Raw genomic sequence first — 21,473 nt, 5'->3', positions numbered from 1 at the left:
CGTTAAGACAGGGGATTGACTGTCGCAATGCACTGGCCTTAACTCTTCTTATAGCCTCTTTTCATTTCTTTTTGCCCTCTTTTCTCTCTCATTGAGCTGTAATACCCTTCTGCTTTGCAGTCTCTCTGTCTTCATGCCATCAGTTTCAAGGTAATTTCTTGTGTTTGGATCCGCATTGCGACGTTTCTGATATCTCTTCGCTCCACTCGGACTCATTGCTCTGAAACATCTTTTGCCGTAGAGCTTAGTGTCGGTGCCCGAACATGAGCTTTGGCTGAAGCTAGCGCTTATTAAACATTGTACGAAAAAATCCCTTCATGTGCGTCAGAAGCAACATGAGCTGTCAAACTGCCGCGTCTTCTTACTCTGGTTTAAACATTTTAATATAGATGTAAGCATACCTGCTGTCGCTGTCGGGTTAATACAGTTGTTTAGTAAGCAATTAACTGTAACAAGAGAAAACAAGTACTGGCAGAACCATTTTTGTCAACACGCTAGTGACACACAGGAACAGGAAGTTCGATCCCACTACGGCGAGTGTGAAGGGACAAATCTGAGCACATTTCATTTCGCGTTGTAATATTGTGTTCTGAATGGCCTGAAATGTGACACATTGTCTATTTTTTAAATAGTTTTGTTAATCAATACATTTATGTTTCATATTGTATTTTACATTACGTAAAGAGAATGCATAGAATGCATCATAATTCCCTTTTTAAATCTGTGGTGAGATGTGACGTTTATGACATTTCAAACTCTGTGATGTATGACCTTTAAAGTCACAAACCCTTTGAAATGACTCCATGGGTGAGTAAAAGAGTTGGGGGGGGTTAAAAAAGGAAAGACAGGACACTCACTGACCAGACAATCGTGCACGCCGAGGAGACACTTTGGATCAGGTAAACTATTATTTTTCTGTTTCTTCCTTTGATGCAGATACATAAGATATAAGGTCACAATGTGGTTCTTTTTCAGACTGCATGTAAGGTAATGTCAGGTAAAGCATGCAGCAGCAACAGTGTTGTTCAGGCACGGAAACTGGTGGATCAACTTCAACTGGAGGCAGGCATGGAGAGAATAAAGGCAAGTTCAACTTTGCCTGCTTGTTCCAAGTTTCTCTCATATGTTGACACTAATGTTTCTGTTTTAATAAGTATCCATTTTTAATTGCTTCAAACCTCAGATCTCGCTGACAGCTGCAGATTTGGTCCAGTACTGTCAGGAGCACAGGCGCAGCGACCCTCTGCTCATGGGCATCGCTGCATCATCCAACCCTTTTAGAGAAAAGAAGACCTGTGCACTGCTTTAAGTGTCCTCAACAGAGATGACTTGATTTGTAGAAGGTCTCAGAAGGCTACGATAAAATGTTTCGATTTTTCTGTCAGTGAAAGGGTAAACTTTTAATGTGTACTGCATTCTTACGGGCTTTAGCATTGCTCTTTAAATCAATTTAAAAAAATTCAAAGTCAATTTTTACATTTACATGACATCCAGACAGCTGTTAGTCTTTCCATTAGCTTCCATAAAACTGTTGCTTCAACGATAAATAGCTGTTTTTGCAATAGTCTGTGAAATGTTAGCAGTAGACGGCATTAGACTTTTTTGGTAGAGTCATTTTTTAAAGAACAAAAATCAATGTAAAAGAAAAAAAAAGAACTTAATACACTGTAGTTTTGTTTATTGTGTAAATCACACACAAAAGAGGGTGAAGACACACTGTATGTTTGGCTCTTTCCATGTAACAACTGTGATCTATAAAAAAAAGGGTGAAGGCATGATTGAGTTAAATATTGAGGATAACATTTAATGCGATTAAAAAGAACAAATGTCTTCGGTGTCATCTTCACTTCAGCAATAAATCACATTTCTATGTCATACAAGCTCATCTCTAATCTTTGTGGAGACCCAAGCAAAACCCAGGAATGAAATCCCATTTTTGGTGTCATAGGTAACTTTTTGATTATCTAATTCTCTGATCCGGTCGCTATGGCAACCTCTGCTGAAGCCATAATCGGCTGTTTAAGTTCTGCATTGACAGAAATATCACGAAAATGCAATCACCACAGTGCGGATTATATAAATCTAGCTGCAAAATGTGGCAGGATAATGACATTAATTCATTACAACCTGTCCAGGTTCTAATCAAGAACACAACAGTCAGCTTCTGTCTTGTGTTACATCACAAACTTTGTAGTGATACAATATGGGTCCTAATGATGAACGTTCCAGCTGCATTACTTGTGCACAGAAGGCCTGGCCTTGTTGGACCTCGTTGTGCACACACCTCCCATCTTGGCACCTTATTTGCAGGCCTTGGTCCTTCATTTTCTCGGCCTCCAGATTTCAGCATAAAATTCCCCGAATGCAACAGCGAGGACTCCAGCATTCACGCTTAGCTAAAAGGGTGTAAAAAATAAAAAGGATTATTTCACATCACAGCTGTGCATTTTAAGGAATATGATCATAATTGCAATGACATATGTGTGATAAGTTGAAAAAATAAGTGCAATGCAGTGAGGGTTCACATTTTACTTTCTTACAAAAATTAATAGTTTCATCTTCAAAGGGGATTCCTGCCTTATATTTTATCTTAAAATGTAAAGATCTGGTCCCTTACCGCATTTACTCCACCTCGGTGCTGCAATGTACACAAAGTTCTTGGAGGTGCACACGGAATATGTACCTGAAATAAAACCATAAGTCATATGTCATAATTTACATTTGTTCAGACAGCTACATTAGTAATGTCAGTCAGTAACAGTGCCCTAAGTGACCTTGACAGTGCTGTCAGAGGAACAGGTATAAAGGCTTCCAGGAGAACTGTGGATGCCAGTGATCATAGCTGTGTGTCCCACATCAAACTGCGACACGGCTTTTAAAGTCCCTGCCATGGAAAAGGAGTGGAGATATCCTCTGTTGTCTCCTGCCCACATTTCACAGCCGCTGTAGCTCACGGACATCAGGTACGAGTTCAGCTAGACGGGATGGACAGAACTCTCTTTAAATCTGAAAATATGTTTACACATTAAAAAAAAAAAACACTACAGAAGTTGTGCATGAATCTACCCTAAGTCTTTTCAAGGCTTTGCCTGCCCTGCGGTCATACATGGCCACGGTGCAGTCGGTGCTCCCAGAGACAATGTACCGGTCATCAGCAGCCAGGCAAATGATGGCATTACTGTGGAGACGAAGGCTTTTCACCAGAGGTTCAGCAACTTTGAACAAAAAAGAATAAACAAACACAAGCCCAGACACAAAACATCTACTTTATTCACTTTGCCCCTCATTTAAAATTGCTTATTTTTCAGAGCCCCCTCACCTCTGGGGTCATACATGTTGACTTTTCGGTCCACTGTCCCAGCCAACAACATATCTGGTTGATAGGAGAGGCAGTGAACAGGAGCCCCGGTCCTGATTAGCCCCATTTCTGCACCACATGCCTGCAGGTCCCACAATCTGATCGTGCTGTCGAAGGCCCCAGATGCCAAAGAATTCCCCTGGCATCCCAGGCACCAGACCCAACCCTGGTGGGTACTGAAGGTACCGCGTTCTGCAAACGTGTGCCGCAGCTTGCCGCCATCTGACTGTAAGTCCCATAGATGCACATTCCTGTCTCTGGAACCTGTGGCACAAATTGTCGCCTCTTCCCCCATAAGCAAAATTGTATCTATCCGAGCAAAGTGTTTTAAAGGTAAGGAGATGCGATCGAGTATAGGAGGCGGGCTGGGGCTTCTGGGAAACTGATGCTGCTCCATCCATTCTGCTTTTCCATTACCCAGACTCCCAGGGTCATCTGGTTGCTCTCCTTCCTGCCCAGCATCAGCGTTTACTGCCATCCTGTGGCCCTGCTCATCTTCCAGAAATGCTGCACCATCGCGTTCCAGTCTCTCTCCCAATGCCTCCCTCAGCCTTGCCAGGTGGTCTGCCCCTTCGTTGGGCTGAACTTCGCCATCTTCACCCTCCATGGCCACTTCCATCCCTTCATCAATGCCATACGCAACCTCCTGTGCAACTACCCCCACACCCTCTATCTCACCCTCTCTTTCACCCTGCTGCCCCTCTGCAGCTGGTTCCACATGCCTCCCTGGCATCGTTTGCTCTTCCACTTGTCCAATCTTTTCCTCATCCTGCTGAATCAATCTGGCCACAAAGTCTGCCTGGCCTGTCCAGCAGGTTACCAGCTGCTCCATTTCTAGGCAAGCAGAAGCCCAATCGATGTCCTCTCGTGGCCCTACGGGAAACCCGGCTCTGGATCCTACTAGCCTCCGTGCCCGGAGCTGCCAAGCAGTGTTGTCCTTACCCACATTACCTAATACATGACAGACCTAAAAATAACAATAGAGAAGATGCCTAAAAATCACACATGCATGCTCACATACAACACATTAGAAATCAGAGACATCTTTCCACCGATCAATCATGTAAGTGTATTCCTAATTGTCCTAACTGTACACTTTAATAGCAAAACTGTTTTTAATATAGACATGTGCCATAGTAGACCTAATAAATTGAATGATTTGAAGCAAGTTGAGCTGCTTATCACAAACCTTTGGAAGCACACTGATGACACACTGAGCGGGGAGGTGTGAAGCGATATGAGTTACCATCTCCCAGGGTAATGACAGCAGGCCGCTTGCTTCAGGAGAAGGTGAGTTTATGCCCGAGTGATCTGCATGAGGGCTGGAGGGAAGATGATGAACGGCAATTAACTTCTATTTATTTATTTTTTTAATAGTTCAAATGCCAAGTACATGAGAGCATCGTACCCCTGGGTGGCCGGGCTGGACGCTTCACTGCCCGGTGATGTGGTTGGATCCTCAGCTGCTCCATCCTGCTCCTCGACAGCACCTGAACCTCCTTGTTGCAGGTCTCCCGTGTCAGACATCTTCTCTTTAAAGTCTAACTGTGCTCAACACCCAACAGCTCATGCACTGTCACCAAAATAAAACCAAATGATTTCACAAAATAGCGACACCGAGGAGATTTCGTCGCAACAAATTTTAGCATTTTACTTCCCCGCTAATTCAATGTGTATTTAATTTCATTGGGCATAATTTGCAAAGGGTTTTAAATACGTACAAGCAAATACGTAAAGCTAAATAGTGGCAGCTGATAAGCAGCAGGCTAGCTTTTAGCAATGCTAACTAAAGCTAACCTATTCAGTAAACAGCCGTTTATAACTGATGGCATAGAAGCATAGCACTCCCCGTCTTGTCTCACATTAATGTTGAAAACGTCGCTGTCGGAGTAACTAAATTCACCTCCAAATTTTTTCCTATCCGATGCATTTTAGCCGCCGAGCTGCAACGTTTAAAAATGAAGCCCATATACTTTTACGTCAAGAACCAGTTTCTGGGCAACGGACCGGGGTACGTTCGTTTTGTGGTTCGCTGTCATCTCCCGTTCACATGACGTACGACCAAAGTGTCGTTAACGTGGACCAATTCATTTGGTTCCCATTCAGAAGCACAAACATATTACACAATAATATCTACAGATTGTGTTGCCCATGTTTTATGTAAGCATGTGTGTTCTTAATCAATGTGTATGACAACGCAAACCCGCCCCAACGGGAAGAACCGGAACAGAATGATTAGCACTCTTTGTTTCCTTAAAATATGCACAAACAGAAAGAAAATCCACATAGGACAATCTATAAATATACAAGATCGGCAAACATGGTCATTTTGAACAATCTTTATTAGGAAGATGTATATTTTAACATACGTGATCACACAACACTTTCCCCACAGCATTCTGGAGTTTGTTAACTATTAATAACTACTACCCAAAAAAAACAAACATGCAAAGAACCCAGAAAAGCTTAAATGTAGTGTTGTATTTTACTGCTTATCAGCATTGACTGCAAATGTTTCTGCAACCAGTAGAGGGAAAATCAAAGTAGCATCAGCAACAACCTGGAAGGACAAAAGGAAAAGTTGTGTAAAAAAGAGGAGAATGGAACACCAGGGGATCTTTTTCCATCCATTCTGCATCTGCTTTAATCCATAAAAACAAGAAGGGCTCATATCACACAGATACTTATAATGTAATTTTTTTGTTTTTGCCACAGTTTTTCTTAAAATACAGTTCTTAAGGCTATCATTTTAGAGTAATATATTTATTATGTGTTTTTAATAACTTCCATTGAAGGCATAAAAAACCATGAAGCATCTTCATACATTTAAATCTGTGTGATTGTTTTAAAAAGTATACAGGGCTGGACTGGTATCAGTCCAAGTAAACTTTAGATTGTTCATCATATTTATATATTGTAGTAACACATTGCTGATGTTGCCACTGCTACACCAAACTCAGAGATTTTCAGAAATACCTTCACAGGTTTGGCATCCATTTTGATCTTGCCCCAGGTGACGGCCTCATCAGGTTTGGCCCCTGAATCAGAGCCATCGGCCTCCTGGGCAGTGTTCACGTACACCGCAAAATCTGCCCCTTTCTTCTGCCAGGACATAAATCAGAACATTGAACTGACTAGGACTGAGTTTGATTTGATTTGATTTCATTTTCATTTTCATTTTCATTTTCATTTTCATTTTCATTTTCATTTTCATTGTCACAGCCCCAGCCCCAGCCTCAGTAATTTTCCACTCTCCCTGCCTCTGCTCCTCTCTACCTGCCAGCCACTCCCACACGTCAGCTCAACTCCACTCACCTGCAAGCACAGCTGCAGCTCATTCCCAATCAGCCCTGCTTATAAGCCTCCCCTGCACTCTCAGTCTTTGCCAGATTGTTCTTCAGCGTTTCCATGCAAGACTCTCCAGCACTTATCTGCCTGACCTCCTGTTGCCGAACCTGTTTGCCCCTGACCTGCCTGCACCGCCTTCCGTCCCTGACCACGACTTCTGCCTCAGCATTTCTGGTTCCTGTCTGCTCACCTGGTCCTGACCGCTCCGCCTGGCCTCGACTTTGCTGCTGGTCATCCCCAGTCTGCTCTGCTACATCGTCGGCCTCCTCTCCTCTAAGCCCCGTTCTGTCACTCCTGCCTGCTGTAAACGGAACTGTACGGTTCTAAGGGTTCCCGTCCACCCCCCCTCGGCTCCGCATTCTGGCTCTGCTCAAACCCACTCCCCGAGCCCGACACCCATAGACTTTGTGCGGGCCCTGAGCCTGAAGACCGGACTGTTTCCCTGTCTGCCTGTGTAATAATAAATGGTCACTACCAACGGTTCCAGCTTTCCAGAGTGCTGCTTTTGAGTCTAAATTGCACCCGTCACATTCATGGTCTTAAGCGTAGAAGGAAAGATTGTTTTTGAATTCATAACTTCTCAAAATGAAACTTTTTTTTTTTTTTTACTTTTCATGCCAATATATTCATAACAGGGAAGAAAAATAAGTAAATTGTACATTTGTAATTTAAAGCATCGATGAGCCACAGAAAATGTAAATACTCTGCAGAAAGTGCCATGTTTTCATAAAAAGGCTGAAAGTCTGCAGCTCAGCCACATCATGATTGATGCTTTTCTAGAATGTGGGTAGTGTATCAATGATTGAAGACCTTTGCAAACATCACAACTTCTCAGGAAGTACTTACCCATGTGTTAGCGTTGCATATGTGATGTTTGGCTACACCACCTCCTAAAATGATTATTCCTGAAGAATTGGCAGCCAGTGCCATGCTGTTCATCCTCGAGATATCTGAAACCAAACGCGTTTCATTGGACCAGTCAAAGGCACGCTTACAAATTTTAAAAATGTACCTTCAGTGATGTCTACTATCAAACCGGGGTTCTCAACTGAGAAGAGATACAACACGTCTCCAATAGCCCCATCTGTTAAGGCAGGACTGAACACCGGGATGTCATTCTGCAACACACAACTCCCAACTAGTCAGAATAGTCAATACAACTATTAATTTATTTCCTCTTCGTATACATTTGGGTCATTGCAATTCCAGTTGGGTGTGCAGGACTCACCTTGTAGGCCCAGTTGCAAACAGATTCAGGGTGGTTGATCTCTTTGCCAAATCGCTGGATCACCTTTGATGGAGTCCAGTGAACTCCCTAAGAGATGAAAAACAAATGTGTATTTTTCATCAGGTTTCTGTTCTAAAAATAAAACTTAAAAAAAATTGTGTCTCTTGAGCAACTGAAGAGGAAATATAACGTGACCCATACCCAGCTTTTAACACATAGAGCAGAGCAAAAGGAAAAACCAAGCAAAAACCCCAAAACCCAGCCCCACTTGAGTGTTCTGCTCCAGCAGCATCTGTTTCAAAATTGGTTCCATCCATTCCAACAGCAAACTGTAGTTTTCCTCTGGCATCAAAAGGTTGCCAATCCTGCAGCAGAAATTGAGTCACAACATGGAAATCAACAATGAGTCGTGATCAATCGCCATTGTACAGGTTTCCTCACCTGTTAATTCTTTTTACATAAAGATCCCTGCCAGACAGGTTGAATTCTCCCAAATAAACTGGGCCCAAACACTTGATAAGATCTTCCTCTATCCCTCCAGCCGTGGTAACCAGAACATCAACCTATGGAGAAAGGATCAACCCAAGAGAATACTGTTGTGGAAATGCCGCAAGTTGTGGAATTGACCAACAGGAGACTCAGATGACTAGTATGGAAATAAAGTTTACTGATCAGCCAGCACCAATTCTGGTGAGACATTCATACCGAGAGGTATGAGGAAGGTTACTGGCTTGCATCAACCATGTATGGTACCAGCCAGCCTGTCTTTCACCATCCCAAACAGAAGATGCCAACCTTGGATACAACATAATCATCTAGCTGTCCCCTCAGCATTGCTTTGTCTCTGGGAAGAATGGAAAACATGATCTGGTCGCTGAGAGCTCAGAAGCTCCTTCAGGACAATAAATGAGAGTAAAGGTCAATTCTACAGTACAAACTATTCTTTAAAGAGAAGTAATTTTTCCTACACATTGAGTTGGATTTAGCACATTCATCTAATTTAGCATTCACAAAAGGCAGGTTGTACCATTCTGTGCTGTGCGAGGTAGCGGATACTCTCCCTGACACCACTGCTGATCATGTTTGAGGTGTAGCCCAGGAAGATGGTGCAGCTGCTCAGGCAAGGGCAATGGGCTGGATGATCCTTACAGCTGCTCTCATCCATAACTTTCCACGGTTGCTTGCGTTTCTCAATCTGTGGTCAAGGGCATCGTGTATGAGGCATTTTGTTTCATTTCTAAAGAACTTTGATCCCAGTCAGCAGGTGGTTCCAACCCTACCATTCGGTTGACCTCTTGGACGGCCCGGCCAAACTGAGTAGCCTGGAAGCCCGTGTTCAGCAACGACTGCAGCAAGGCCTTATGGTCCACCCCCTGGTTGAAATCATAACCCCGGACTCTTGGTGTATCCTCAGGAAAGGGCTCACAATCTCTGTAGAAATTCCTGGGTTTGTGGAACTCGTGTGCCATTTTGCTTTAGGGTGGAGACAATATAGGTTTACTGAAACATCACAACAGTTCCCTGCTGTTGTCCCTAAATGTTAAATATAAACTGTAGTTTTCTGAGCATTGCATGGGGAAGGCATGTCGTTGTCAAATATCAGAAATATTTTGACATTTTTGTTACAACAAAAGCTTAAATGTGCACTTTGGGGTAAATTTGCATCCACCCATGTTCCCTCAACCGCACTCAATCCTTATCATGGTCACCATATCCCAGGACAGGGTAGAGTAGACCATCGTCCTGATATTTACCTTTGGGAACGCACCAAGAAACCAGTAACTGGCAGGTGCAACTAGATCAGAGTCCTAACACAGAAATGCCAATTAATTTGAACATGAAATCCAGCTGTTTTCGGGAGTTATGTCCCTGAAACAAGAAGCAAGCCCAAATCTGGAATCTGAAAATTCAAAACCCAACAGTAATAATTTAAAAAACAAAACAAAGCAAGTCAACAATTTCCCACCATCGCACAAAGACCCATTATCGTAAAACTGTTGAAAAACTCCTTAAGTTACCTGTAAAATGTGCCGATGGATGGGACTCTTCCTCAACAAAGCTTCTGGGTGTATGCAGACGTCTGAGCGGGCTTACCGTATATCTTTAACATGTCAGGATGAGGGAGAGGCTCTTAAGCCGGTGGAGCAGGCTGAGCAACAGTTTATTATAGCCTGAAGGTTAATGATACCATCAACTAAAATGGCGGGTCCATACACGTCTCTTGGTTGTCAATGAAAAGGAAATTTCTTTGTTTTCCAAAGGCAGTTTGCTTCTCTTCAGGAACAGCAATATACACAAATTATAAGGAGCAGGAAGAGTATAGTTATTAAAAATACTGCAGAAAAACTGCATAGCAAATCATAAAAAGGTGACTTACAAGGCACAAATTATGCAAAATAAGAGTTAAAGTGTCTATTTTTATGTACAAAGCAAGTCAGTCTAATGTATTAATGAACATATTGTTTGCCCTTGACTGACATTTAAAATAAAATATTTAGTAACTGTTTGATTCCAACTGGTAAAGCCTGCTCATCAGGATGAAGTACCGGTAAATGTCAAGTGTTGGGAAGGCAGTCAGACTATTGACTTACTCAGTGTGCTGTGTACTCATTCCCAAATTTGGGATTTACTCTATTGAATTTAGAGCCTAAGAACAGCGTATTTAAAATATAAGCAGAATTATAAACTGAACACAAGCCAATTTCTCATTTTCTTTAAAAAAAAAAAAAAACACAATTCAAGATTACAGAATGTTTAGATGACACAAAGCTTAATAGAAAAACTTTATTCTCCCCTCTTGACAAAAATAAAAAGGATACATCAGATAGTATCCCCACCTGCACCAGAGCCGCAAAAAATTACTACATCAAATTATTTCCTTTTACGTGAAATTGAAACGGATTTAAACTGGTTTTCAACATTTTTTCCTTTCACATGTTGCATTAAAGCACTGGCTTTCCTTCAGCTCAACCACATTAGGTGTCGTATAAATGGTCCGCTATAAAACAACGAAAACAGAATTCTTTAAATAAAAAGAATTAAAGGGGGGAAAACTTTTAAAGTCCAAAACAATTTGTGCAATGCTGCACAAAAATACTAAAAACAAATTAAATATTTTAAAAAAATAAATTAAAACAAGTGTTGTGAACCTTTAAAAATAAGTGTTTGTAATTGACACGTGTATATATCTTAGTGTAATACAACATACTGAAATTAAGAACTTTACGGAAAGCTTTTTACTGAACAGTTTTAGAGAAATGCATCCAGTTGTGGTTTGAGATGTTCAAGCAGTGGCCAATTCATCTTTTTGCCTTTGCAATGAGATCATATATATCTGAATAAATTCCTCAGAAGCTGCCAATATGATCCCATCAAACAGTATATCAAGAAAAAAACCGATTGAAAAGCATGCAAGATTGCCAAGAGGAAGCCTTCATGGCTTGGGAAGCCAGTGTTTTTTATTTAAAAAAAAAAAAAAAGCAGTGGATTGAACAATGGGCTTTGACACGGATCCAAAATACTGTTGAGCTCTCTCCTCTTAAAATCTTATTTGTCTTAAAGATAAATTGCAAAACTATGTAAAGAGACCTGGAACTATGTAGAGGCTTTACCCTTGTCATTTCATCATTAACATTGTGCTTACTTTAGTAAGCCATAAACACTTCTAAAAAACACTTAGGACAAAAAAAATCCATAAGGTCATTATAGCATTACTGTACTGTTTTACATTTGAAAGTCTAAATTTATTACAAAAAAGTGCATTTATTATCAGTAAGAATAAATTCATTCGCCACGGGCGTTTTGGAAAATATCCTAAAAACGATGCAGCAGCAAAAGGGTTCTTGTCCTTGCCTACAGTATTTTAACTGTCATCTTCAGAGGTTCTCTTGAGCCAACAGATGTGGGGATTTTGAGATTGAACTACTTACAGGCGATGTTCTGATGGCCCTCTATTGAACTATGGGTAAATTGATTAGACAGAAGGTATGAATGTTAAGACAAATGAACTGAGCACTGAAATATTCAAATTATAGCAGCCTCCCTATAATGGTAATATGTGCTAAATAATGGATGCAACAAGACAGACATTCAAACATGCGTCACTTAAAGAGGTGATCATATGCCATGCATTAGCGCACCGGGAAAAAACCTAAGGAGGAAGGACCTGCTGTGTATTTTTTCTCCGTGACAGGTGGGGAGAAAATGGAACCCAGTGTCAGAAAAGACTCTAGCAACCACGGAAAAAGGGAAATGAAATTCATGTACATTTGAAGAAGAGAAAATTCAGCCTATGCACATCGAATGACTTTTTGCAAACTCAGCTCTGAAAGTGCAAAAAAAAAGTCTGCACATTTACGGTGGTTGCACACTAAAGCATCTTTGTTTCACCTATGGCGCAGGTGTGTTTGAACACAGCCATGCGTGAGACAATGGGTTAGGTGTGATGTAGTTGGGACTGTGGTGCCCTGTGCTGGTTCAGATTATTCATTGCATGTACCTACTACACCCCACCCCTCCCCTCCCAGTCAGCACTTCACAGAACAATCAAAACATGGGGGACAGATCAGAAACAGACCCTATGTTTTGTCTGCCTACTCAAGGATCCCTGCAGTTGGTGAAAGCCACGTTTGATGAGGCGTATAATCCGAGAGGTATGCGAATATTCCCAGTCTACCCTCCCTTACCCACCACCCTCCTCCCACCCTCCCTTAGAGAGACAGCGCGCAGGGGTAAAGTGGGCCGTCTGCCGTGTGGAGTATCAAAGCTAGTCACGTCTCAGCTCTTCCTCCCTCCAACATCTGGGCAGTGCGGTGATGACCCCAGGAACCCTCCCCTACAATAACCTGGTGGGGAAAAACAGAGAAAGAGGCGCGTTCCGTTTACAATATGGACAGAGACAATCAAAATGAAGCATTTGGTGGAAGATAAGCACGATTCTGGATCAGACAACTGATTGGGAACAAAGTGTATCATTGCTTATCAATGAGCTGGGTGTGTCATCATTTCCAGAAGAGGACACAGTGTGGGTTCTGTGTTCAGATTTAAAGCCTAATTGTGTAATTTTAAAGCTGTTCTCTACTAAGCACAAGGATATAGACATATTACAAAACAATAACTTAATCCAGAAGTAATCCAAACACAAATTACACGTATCAAGACATGAAATCTCCACATCAAAAGAGTTAAAGACAGCAAAACTGTCAGCAAAACAACCTCAGCAGAATGGTTCAGTTATGTGAACATTCCTGAACATACCTAACAGGTCAGAGTCCTCCTGTGGAGCAGGAGAATGTTGAGTTACACGCCGTAACAGGCCGACAGTCGTTCCTTCAACAGAGGGGGGAATTGTTCAGAGAACTGCTGCCAGTTCTCCTCCCCCACCTGGTCCTTGAAACCATGCAAGATCTAAACCAGAAAAACAGCATTACATTTGGCGTGGGTCAAATATTTGCATCTCATCTATTTATTAGAATGCAGCCTTAGGTGATGAAATGATTTAGTTAAAGTTTGCACAACATAATGAGTGCAGAACACGTTTTACATGTTCACCCCAACGTCATATGTCCCAGACTTGTTAGGCAAACTGCTGTATAGGGGATTTCCACACTCCTCAGTCACAAATCATCCACATTATGACATCAGATTTCGAATGTCTGATAGGTGATCATCACAGTGCGGTGGCACAGCAGTAAATTCTAGGAACATCAGATTCGCCCATGAGACTGGGCACTCAGAAAGCACAAGTTCAGTTAACTAACCTTATAAAACATGTCTCTCAAGTCATCCTTGGGGTTGACCCATGACGCCACGGCATCACAGAAAAAAATAAAGTCCTGAAAAGGGGAGACAGATGGCACGTTGTGTCAGAAATCTCTAAATCCAGCAGCTCAACTCTTACAAATGTCACCTCACCTGCACCACCCCTGCAGGGTTAACACCAATCATTACACAGATTCCACGAAAGGCAGAGTCCTTCTCTTCGTTATCTCTTATGTTCCTCAGTGACGAGCACCTGAACAGAAGCATGAAAATATTGAGCGGATGAATTTGATTAGCGACACTTTAAAAGTCATCGTGACATACCAGGGTCTGATGAACTGCTGCAACTGTGGTGCAACTTCCTGCGGGCAGACGTAGCCCAGTCTGCCAATCGTGATGGCTGCACACAGGGACGAGAGAGAATTTGTATCAACTTGACTTCAAGCCAGTAAAAACACTTGTATACAGTGACATATGCGTATGTATACCTGTGTTTTCTAGCAAGGTTTTGGGCGTGCTGGGTCTATTGATGATCTCCACCAGATGTGGCAGCACTAAACCCACATATGGTTGCATTTCTGCCCCTACAACAGCAAACAATAGGGAAAAACACCAACATTAGACTGGATGCATCACCAGCTCAGTCAAGACAATAACCAAAGACAAAAGTTAAAAAGCAACCCTTTATTACCCTTCTGTGTCATGTGCCAGAATGATGACATAAACATAATGAATAAATATAACACTCACCCATCTGCATGGAAATCTCACCGATGGCCCAGGTGGCATTGTTACACACAGAAATAAACTCAGGGTTCAGGTTGAGTCCCAGGATGGGCATGAACTCAGCTGAGGGTAATGAATACACACCATTTACAATACAGTTACAAAGTGCCATATACATTCTATAACAAACCAAGATCTACATCTTCAGCTACAACAGATACAAGTCATGTTTTTCAGGCACTTCCCTATAACCTTAAGTGAATGACAGATCAGACTTTCAATAATCTACATGCACACTCACATATGCAGGGTTTAACATGAGGGAAGCACGCCTTGGTCAGATCACCCAGCAACGCAAAGGAGCTTTGCCTCACCTCAGGCATAGTGTCCTAAAACACAGACCATAAAGGTAAACATAATACACTAAAGTGGGAACAAACAAACAAAAACAAATGATAATAAAATTCCATCATACCTGCATGCACTGGAAAAGCAGGGTCATGATGTTAGAACGGGCAACTAACTGCTCCACATGTCCCCCCAAACCCTCGGCCAGACCACTCAGAAGATCCAAAGCAACGATCATGAAGTCTTTGTCGGGAGCCTCGTACTGGTCTGGATGCTGATTGTACATCTATTTCAACACAGCAGGAAAGTGTTAACCTTTCTCATCCTCTGGAAAGCAAAGCATGTGCTATTACTAGGGGGGTGTTCTCACCATCGCCTGAGCAAGCGTCTTCTGGACAAGCGTGACACAGCGCTGATAGACAGGCTCACAGTAAGGCAGGAAGCCACTCTGTAGAGCTGTAGCTACTGAAGAGAGACACTGGAGGAAACAGACAGAACACAAAAATACCCATCACTGGGAGAAAAAGTACAGACAAGTTATTTTTTTCAGGCACTGGTGTGGTTTTTAAAATTTAAGCTATATTCAGATTTAGGGATGGTCCACTAAACAATTCCAACTTCAACAGTCCGAATGGTTTTTTTATCTGGATCAGAAAAAAATAAGGGAACAAAATGTATCATTTTGTATCAATGAGCTGGGTGTTTCATCATATCCAGACATGTTTTGACATGTATAAGTATATAATGTACTTTTAAAAATACCAAAATTGTCTTCATCTCACCTCTAGCAGTGGAAAGAGATCCTTATCTTCATCCTTCAGCTCATTCCACTTCGCAATTAAAGGGGGCATTAACTTCTGAATATAGTCCTGTAAAAGAGGAAAAAAACCTTTTGATTATGATCTTTCATGAGGAAAAAAACCCAAAAGCATGCATAAATGCAATAGAGGCTTACAAGCTGATTGAGATGATGACCCACTGAGTCTGCTAGGGTTCCTATTGCATCATAAAGGATAAGGAGATTCTTGTGTTGGTATTTTCCAAAAGCAAACACGAGTGTATCGAGAATAAAACTCAGGTAGGGAACCAGCTCTGTGCATGCCTCTTCCTCCAAGGTCGCAAATGCACTAGGGAAAGGATGGTGGACATGAGATAACAGGGAAAGATCTGTGCATATGTATAGTCACATATTCTACAGATCAAGCAGAATGTGGATCAGAGAATATTATGGGAACAAAGTGTATCATTGTTAATCAATGAGCTGGGTTTTTCATCATTTCCACATACCAATAAATAAATAGAATACAAAGCTGCATACCTGCAGGCAGCTTCCTGCACCCTCTTGTTGCTATCCAGGATCCTTTTGAGAAGCTCTGTCATTAATGGTTTGAGGTAGGAGTCAGGGGGCTGGGAAACCACCCAATGTGCATAGCGACTTAGGGTCCAGCAGGCAATTGAACGGACCAGGGCTTTTTTGTCACATAGACACTGGATGAGGTGGGGAATCAGCTCTGGGAGGTAAGGAACCATTCCCTGCATGCAGCCTGACAAAAGTGACAGAGTGCATCTGTAAATCCAGGAGCAAGAAAATGTCCTGGCTATCAAGCTTTTTTTAATCAAGCTATAAGAAAAAAAATGTAGGCCTGTCCCAATACAGTCAATTTTTTCAACCTAGGCTTTTTAACTCTTACCTTCAGCTATAGCTCCCAGCACAAGAATACCAGACTCTTTAACTACCCAGTCGGGGTGGAAGAGCAGGTCCTTCAAGACTGGAAGGAGGTGGGGCAAGAGGTCATCTCGGAACACATTGGCCAAAACGTCCAGAGCTGCAGCCGAACACTTCCCTGTTAAAGGGGGAAAATAATCAAAATATCTTTAAATTGGGGGTGTTGGTAGCTCGGTCTGTAGAAGAATGGCCTAGAAGAGGAGGGTTCTTAGATCAAGTAGAGAAAATGTGAAAGGTGTTCAGGTAGCAGAAGTGTCAGGACGCCAAAAATATTTAAATTATCTTTTAGATCTTTCATGATGATCGTGCTTCAGGTGACAGTTGAACCCTGTGTCAACTAGAGTGGTTTCTAGCACATTTGCATAAATATGCACAACCTCTTCAGCTCATTTTCCAAGCCACTTACGCAGATTCCAGTCGGACAATGTGTCATCGTCGTCGTCATCGTCGTCGTCTATGTCCTCGTCCTCCTCATCCCCTCCACCTTCGTGCTGTAAGGTGACGGTGCGTGACTTGTGGAAACGAGGTTTGATGTCCTGATCGCTGTCTGGAACTGCTTCATCCTCTTCTACATCACCCTGGACACATTTTACATGAGCACTAAGTACGGTTTTACAGATTGACAATGCAGGACTTGTAAAAGTATAAAAATCAAAAGGTTCACCTTTAGTAGTATGATATCTATTTCTGAATATTTCATCCCATTTACCAAAATAGGTACAAGTCTGCAAGAAGAAAAGGAAAATATGAATGGGTTGGTGCTAATTATCAACAAAAAAACCTTAATATTTAAATATAAGTAAATACAACAAATAAAATAATAAACCACTCACTGCATCAGATGACCTGACAGCATTTCTTTACAGATGGGCTGCTCTGCCAATGTCAACCAAAACTCACAGGCCTCCAAGGCCACATTCTCATCTGGGTCCTGAGTTCTCTGCAGCATGTACTGCAGGAGAAAAAAAACATGAAATAAAAAGTGGCTCTATAGATTTAAAAAAAAAATAAATAAAATGGTTTGAAGATACAAGAGGCATGACTGAAAATTCCCTGAGCGGTGTGTCCTCAATATTTTACACATTCTTGCACAAGAGAATTGATTAAGAATGACTACCTGGATGATGCTGTGCATATGGGGAATGAGACGGTCGATGCGGACCTCCAGTAACATGACCAGAGCTCTGCACACATTCTTACGAACTTCAGAGTCTTCATCTGCCGCCAGTGCAAACAGACTCTGATGAAAAACATAAGAAAATATAACCATGACGTCATGAAAATCACATACGATTTGCTATAGAAACACACCTCTATAAAAGTGTCAATGTTGTCCATTAGAGCCTGGGCTCTGCAAATGATGAACTGGTTCACGCAGGCTATGGCATGGGACCTGAAAGGGGAAGGATTCATGTTAATAACTTGAAGTTAAACATACAGATGCATAAACAAATAAATAAGGGGGGAAACAACCAACATTAATCACGTTGCAAATTGAGATGTGAAAACAACAGGTCTCACCGAGTTAAAAATCAATGAAGAAAACAGCTGCTTTATAAAATAAATTAATAGTGCATAAAAGTAATCATAGAGTGACCTCTAGTGGGCATAATATAGAACAACCATGCTCTCATGGCAGTGGGCAGTGATGGCACAGGATAAAAATACAATAGAACAAGAAGGGTTTGAAAAATCAACTGCATAGTATTTGCAGGGAAAATTGAGAAGGAATTTAAAATGTCTTTAATAGCACTGTCAAACTTCCTTCTCTCTATATATTTTTTATTTTTGGTATAAAAAATTAAATAAACTTAGTGGGCATAATATAGAAGTGAATATATATAGCTTAAATGTCTATTAGAAGACTATAAGCAGCTTCTTTATATCCAGTACCTAATCTTTGGGCTACGGTGCTTGAAGAACTGAAGAAATTTAGGAATCATAATGTTGAGTGGTTGGTTCAGAGCATCACTGTCCAGCAGCTCCGACGAGTCCTCGCAGATCTTCTGCAGTGCTCCAAACGAGCCCTGAGACACGGACATACACAGAGAGGCTGTCAAATCAAAACGCAAACATACACAGACAAAGAGGAGAGAATAAGATGGCATCAGAAGATATGCCACAGGCAGACTGCATTCACAATGTGCCCACTTTTTGTTGAATATTTGACAAGTTGTGGGCCAAAAAATGAACAAAAAAAACCTTCTGAAGCAGACTTCTGTCATTTACTATGAGGTTGTGCAATTCTTTGTAAAGGATTAAGTAATAATACATGACTTTGACTTTTATCTAAGATATACCACTAAAACTAGAATTAATGCAATGACATGTACAACTAAGCAGACATTAACCTGTCATTAAAAATGTTTCAGACTTTTTGTTTGGGATGGGGGGGGGTCAATAGATCTACAGAAAGAAGAAAAGGGCACAGACAGCAGATGATGTGCAGACCTCACAAGTGTTGTAGTCCTCCGAGTCAAGCAAGCTACAGAGCTGGGGCAACAGCTCAGGCCATGTTTGAAGCTCCCCCTTTGAGGCAATTGTAGTGATCAATATACCTGAAGAAAGAAGAAACAGATTTCAGAGACTGGTTTCAACTCAACACAAGCAGGTTTTGTACTGGTGCTGGATCAGACAGTACGAATACAAATATCTGCATTAGTTGTCAGGTTATTTTATTTGTGCATCATTTCCAGAGAGAGAGTAAGATTCAAAGAGAGATGGTAGCAAAAAAAGGATAAATAAAAACTCACCAATGGTGGCACGAATGAGCAGCGAGGCATCCCCAATGTTATTGAGGCATTCATGTTTGATAAAATCGGAAACCCCGGATGGAAAGTTTTGGTAGTGGGCCTTGACGTTATTCTTCAATATCAGGCCACTCAAAGAGCGAGTTGGCTCATCTGCAAACATGAAAGGGAAAAAATGAACCCTTTAAGAGATAAAAGCAGCCCCAACCGCCATCATTATCACAGGTGCTAAAAATAAAGAGTCAAATCTAATAGATAAATAAATGGTTACGTTTTGTGACTGCCACGTATGCTGCTGGCACTCAACATGTTGCTTTTAAGACTACACACTTTCTTTAAGCTTTCTTCCAATGCAGCACTTCCCACACCCACACATATATATACAGATCTAGATCTAGATCTAGATATATATATATATCTCTCTACAACAGTTACTCACCTTCAGATTTAAGGCGCGTGAGGACAAAGATAAGATAATTGTTGAAGTCGGGGAACTGATTGAGTTGTTCAAGTTTCTAGTAAGACGGTTAAGGCTTTAAAAGAAACCAAGCCAGGCAATAAATGGACACTTTTTCCATTCTGGCAACGCTAAAGAAAATGTCTGACACGAGGATGTGAAGCAGCGGTGAACAACATGGTACTGGTTGAGCTTCCTTTAGACTTTGCCCCATCATTAATTGTGGAAAGTGAGAAACCTCTAAGATATAATACACTATCATTACAATGCACACCCTCCCACTCAACAGCCCAGTAAGGATACTTGTTGGACAGCTCTCTGTGTGACTGTGTTGGGCGACTGCGAGTCTTTAAGGAGCTGGAGGACCTGCATAAGTCCCTGCTCATCGGGCTGCCACTCCATCCTGGGGAAAAACAAATCCATTTAGACAAGCCTGAATCCCTAATATTTATAATATGTGCATATACACTACAGATGAGACGCACATGGGCTTCAGATCAGACAGTACGAATACAACCAACATCAGCAAAGCTCAGGTGTTGCTCATTTTGCATCATTTCTCAAGCCCATGTGCACATGAGCAGATAAACTAATTACAATACAGTTGATGTGAAACGATAAAATTACTAAATACTTTAATATACCAACAGATCTATTTGATATATGTAAAACATTAGCAAAATCTAACTAAAAGTGCAATATTGAAGGCAAAAATCTATTTGGAGGGAAGAAAATTCGGAACATTAGACAACACGTGTGGCTGAAAACGTCCATGACCCGGCTTAACCGTCCTAACTTAATCCTCTCCCCACGTCACCCGAACTGCTGCTCTAATTTACTGAAAAGGCTCGGATCTTAACATTTCCCCTCCCCCCCAAATGTACTTCGAAACCGACCCGTAGCACACTTCACCATACTGATAAATTTTATCCCTGCAACCATGTTAAGCTTAAAATGAACAAGAAGTGAGAAAAGTTCACGTTAGCCACATTAGCCAGTTCGATTCGTGTGCCATTTGTGTTTGATTTCAATCCAACAAATTTGTCTGGTGCACTTGCAAATATTAGCCATTTTACAGAGATTTAAAATAAGTAATCAAACAAAATCATTTGTTTGAAAGAGGATTGTAACAAACACCGTGTGAAAGAGTTGCGCGGCTCCCTCGGGCCTAGTCGACAGGGCAATTTCAGCCCGAGTAATCCCAATGTGACCGGTATTAAAATGTAATTCTTCGGTCTTTCTGCCAGAGATACAAATTTAGACACAATCCTCTCTTACACAAATAAAACCTCCCACCTGTACACGGGTAACAATTGCCCTGGTTGACACTATATCAGCAGCCTATATGTAGCACAAAGCTGAACACGTTTTTATAAGGCTGCGTTAGCTGCTAAAACCACACTGGTATACGTAAGATGCTAAAGCTAATGCTATATAACAGATTTTTTTTGCTATATAAGTATAGACTCAGTATAGACTGAGGCGCACTGGCCGATGTAACCCATATTTTATGGGACAGGACTGCAGATTAAAAAACATACATACAATATTGACCTAAAAGTTGACTTAGTGGTGGTAGGCCTTGTTCCCGTGCTTCTTGGTGATTCTTCTCTTTCAAATGAGCACGCCGCCTAAAATTGAACCAACGCGGCTTCCGTTGAGGACACATTTCGCAAACTGCCCGAGACAGTGATATAATCGGTATTTATGTTTCCAAAGGTATTTTCAAGTAGGTTGGATTTATTTTACAAAAGTTTAGAATGTAAATTACA

At 41.5% G+C, this 21,473-nt stretch overlaps 4 protein-coding genes and 1 non-coding gene across 7 annotated transcripts; 1 reads left to right on the top strand and 4 right to left on the bottom strand.

Moving 5' to 3' along the window:
- The first annotated feature begins 536 nt into the window (after positions 1–536).
- On the top strand, positions 537–1,880 carry LOC130515592 (guanine nucleotide-binding protein G(I)/G(S)/G(O) subunit gamma-12-like). The gene is made up of 3 exons (XM_057015942.1): positions 537–899; positions 976–1,083; positions 1,184–1,880. The coding sequence occupies exons 2-3, from the start codon at positions 991–993 to the stop codon at positions 1,307–1,309; spliced, it is 219 nt and encodes a 72-aa protein (XP_056871922.1). The 5' UTR covers positions 537–899; positions 976–990; the 3' UTR covers positions 1,310–1,880.
- fbxw9 (F-box and WD repeat domain containing 9) lies at positions 1,779–5,420 on the bottom strand. 2 transcript variants are annotated; one of them, XM_057015937.1, is made up of 8 exons: positions 5,262–5,420; positions 4,767–4,931; positions 4,548–4,680; positions 3,320–4,325; positions 3,067–3,215; positions 2,775–2,975; positions 2,618–2,683; positions 1,779–2,396 (listed from the first exon to the last, which is right to left on the bottom strand). In XM_057015937.1, exons 2-8 carry the CDS (start codon positions 4,883–4,885, stop codon positions 2,322–2,324), a joined length of 1,749 nt encoding a protein of 582 aa, XP_056871917.1. In that variant the 5' UTR covers positions 4,886–4,931; positions 5,262–5,420; the 3' UTR covers positions 1,779–2,321. The 2 variants fall into 2 exon arrangements, with proteins under 2 accessions (XP_056871917.1, XP_056871918.1); XM_057015938.1 differs by having other exon boundaries at positions 5,221–5,359.
- A 262-nt stretch (positions 5,421–5,682) lies between these two features.
- Positions 5,683–10,107, bottom strand: LOC130515591 (deoxyhypusine synthase-like). The gene is made up of 10 exons (XM_057015940.1): positions 9,953–10,107; positions 9,215–9,407; positions 8,962–9,129; positions 8,376–8,497; positions 8,203–8,299; positions 7,935–8,021; positions 7,719–7,824; positions 7,553–7,656; positions 6,335–6,460; positions 5,683–5,918 (listed from the first exon to the last, which is right to left on the bottom strand). The coding sequence occupies exons 2-10, from the start codon at positions 9,401–9,403 to the stop codon at positions 5,844–5,846; spliced, it is 1,074 nt and encodes a 357-aa protein (XP_056871920.1). The 5' UTR covers positions 9,404–9,407; positions 9,953–10,107; the 3' UTR covers positions 5,683–5,843.
- Positions 10,108–10,704: 597 nt separating this feature from the next.
- LOC130515588 (transportin-2-like) lies at positions 10,705–21,358 on the bottom strand. 2 transcript variants are annotated; one of them, XM_057015935.1, is made up of 25 exons: positions 21,247–21,358; positions 20,005–20,104; positions 19,684–19,759; positions 19,248–19,397; positions 18,946–19,052; positions 18,388–18,521; positions 17,806–17,887; positions 17,612–17,734; positions 17,328–17,446; positions 17,159–17,219; positions 16,901–17,072; positions 16,460–16,612; positions 16,087–16,312; positions 15,724–15,895; positions 15,551–15,637; positions 15,139–15,246; positions 14,896–15,054; positions 14,722–14,809; positions 14,445–14,543; positions 14,183–14,278; positions 14,019–14,094; positions 13,848–13,947; positions 13,694–13,768; positions 13,191–13,340; positions 10,705–12,778 (listed from the first exon to the last, which is right to left on the bottom strand). In XM_057015935.1, the coding sequence occupies exons 2-24, from the start codon at positions 20,101–20,103 to the stop codon at positions 13,233–13,235; spliced, it is 2,670 nt and encodes an 889-aa protein (XP_056871915.1). In that variant the 5' UTR covers position 20,104; positions 21,247–21,358; the 3' UTR covers positions 10,705–12,778; positions 13,191–13,232. The 2 variants fall into 2 exon arrangements, with proteins under 2 accessions (XP_056871915.1, XP_056871916.1); XM_057015936.1 differs by having other exon boundaries at positions 21,256–21,358.
- On the bottom strand, positions 20,194–20,264 carry LOC130515610 (small nucleolar RNA SNORD41). Its single transcript, XR_008947225.1, has one exon. It is a non-coding gene; the product is annotated as a small nucleolar RNA SNORD41 (small nucleolar RNA).
- Positions 21,359–21,473: the final 115 nt, after the last annotated feature.

The sequence above is a fragment of the Takifugu flavidus genome, chromosome 18 (assembly GCF_003711565.1).
Source record: "Takifugu flavidus isolate HTHZ2018 chromosome 18, ASM371156v2, whole genome shotgun sequence".
Taxonomy (NCBI): Eukaryota; Metazoa; Chordata; class Actinopteri; order Tetraodontiformes; family Tetraodontidae; genus Takifugu; species Takifugu flavidus.
The sequence above is the reverse complement of the archived record's forward strand: the minus strand, read 5'-3'. Positions and strand labels throughout refer to the sequence as shown.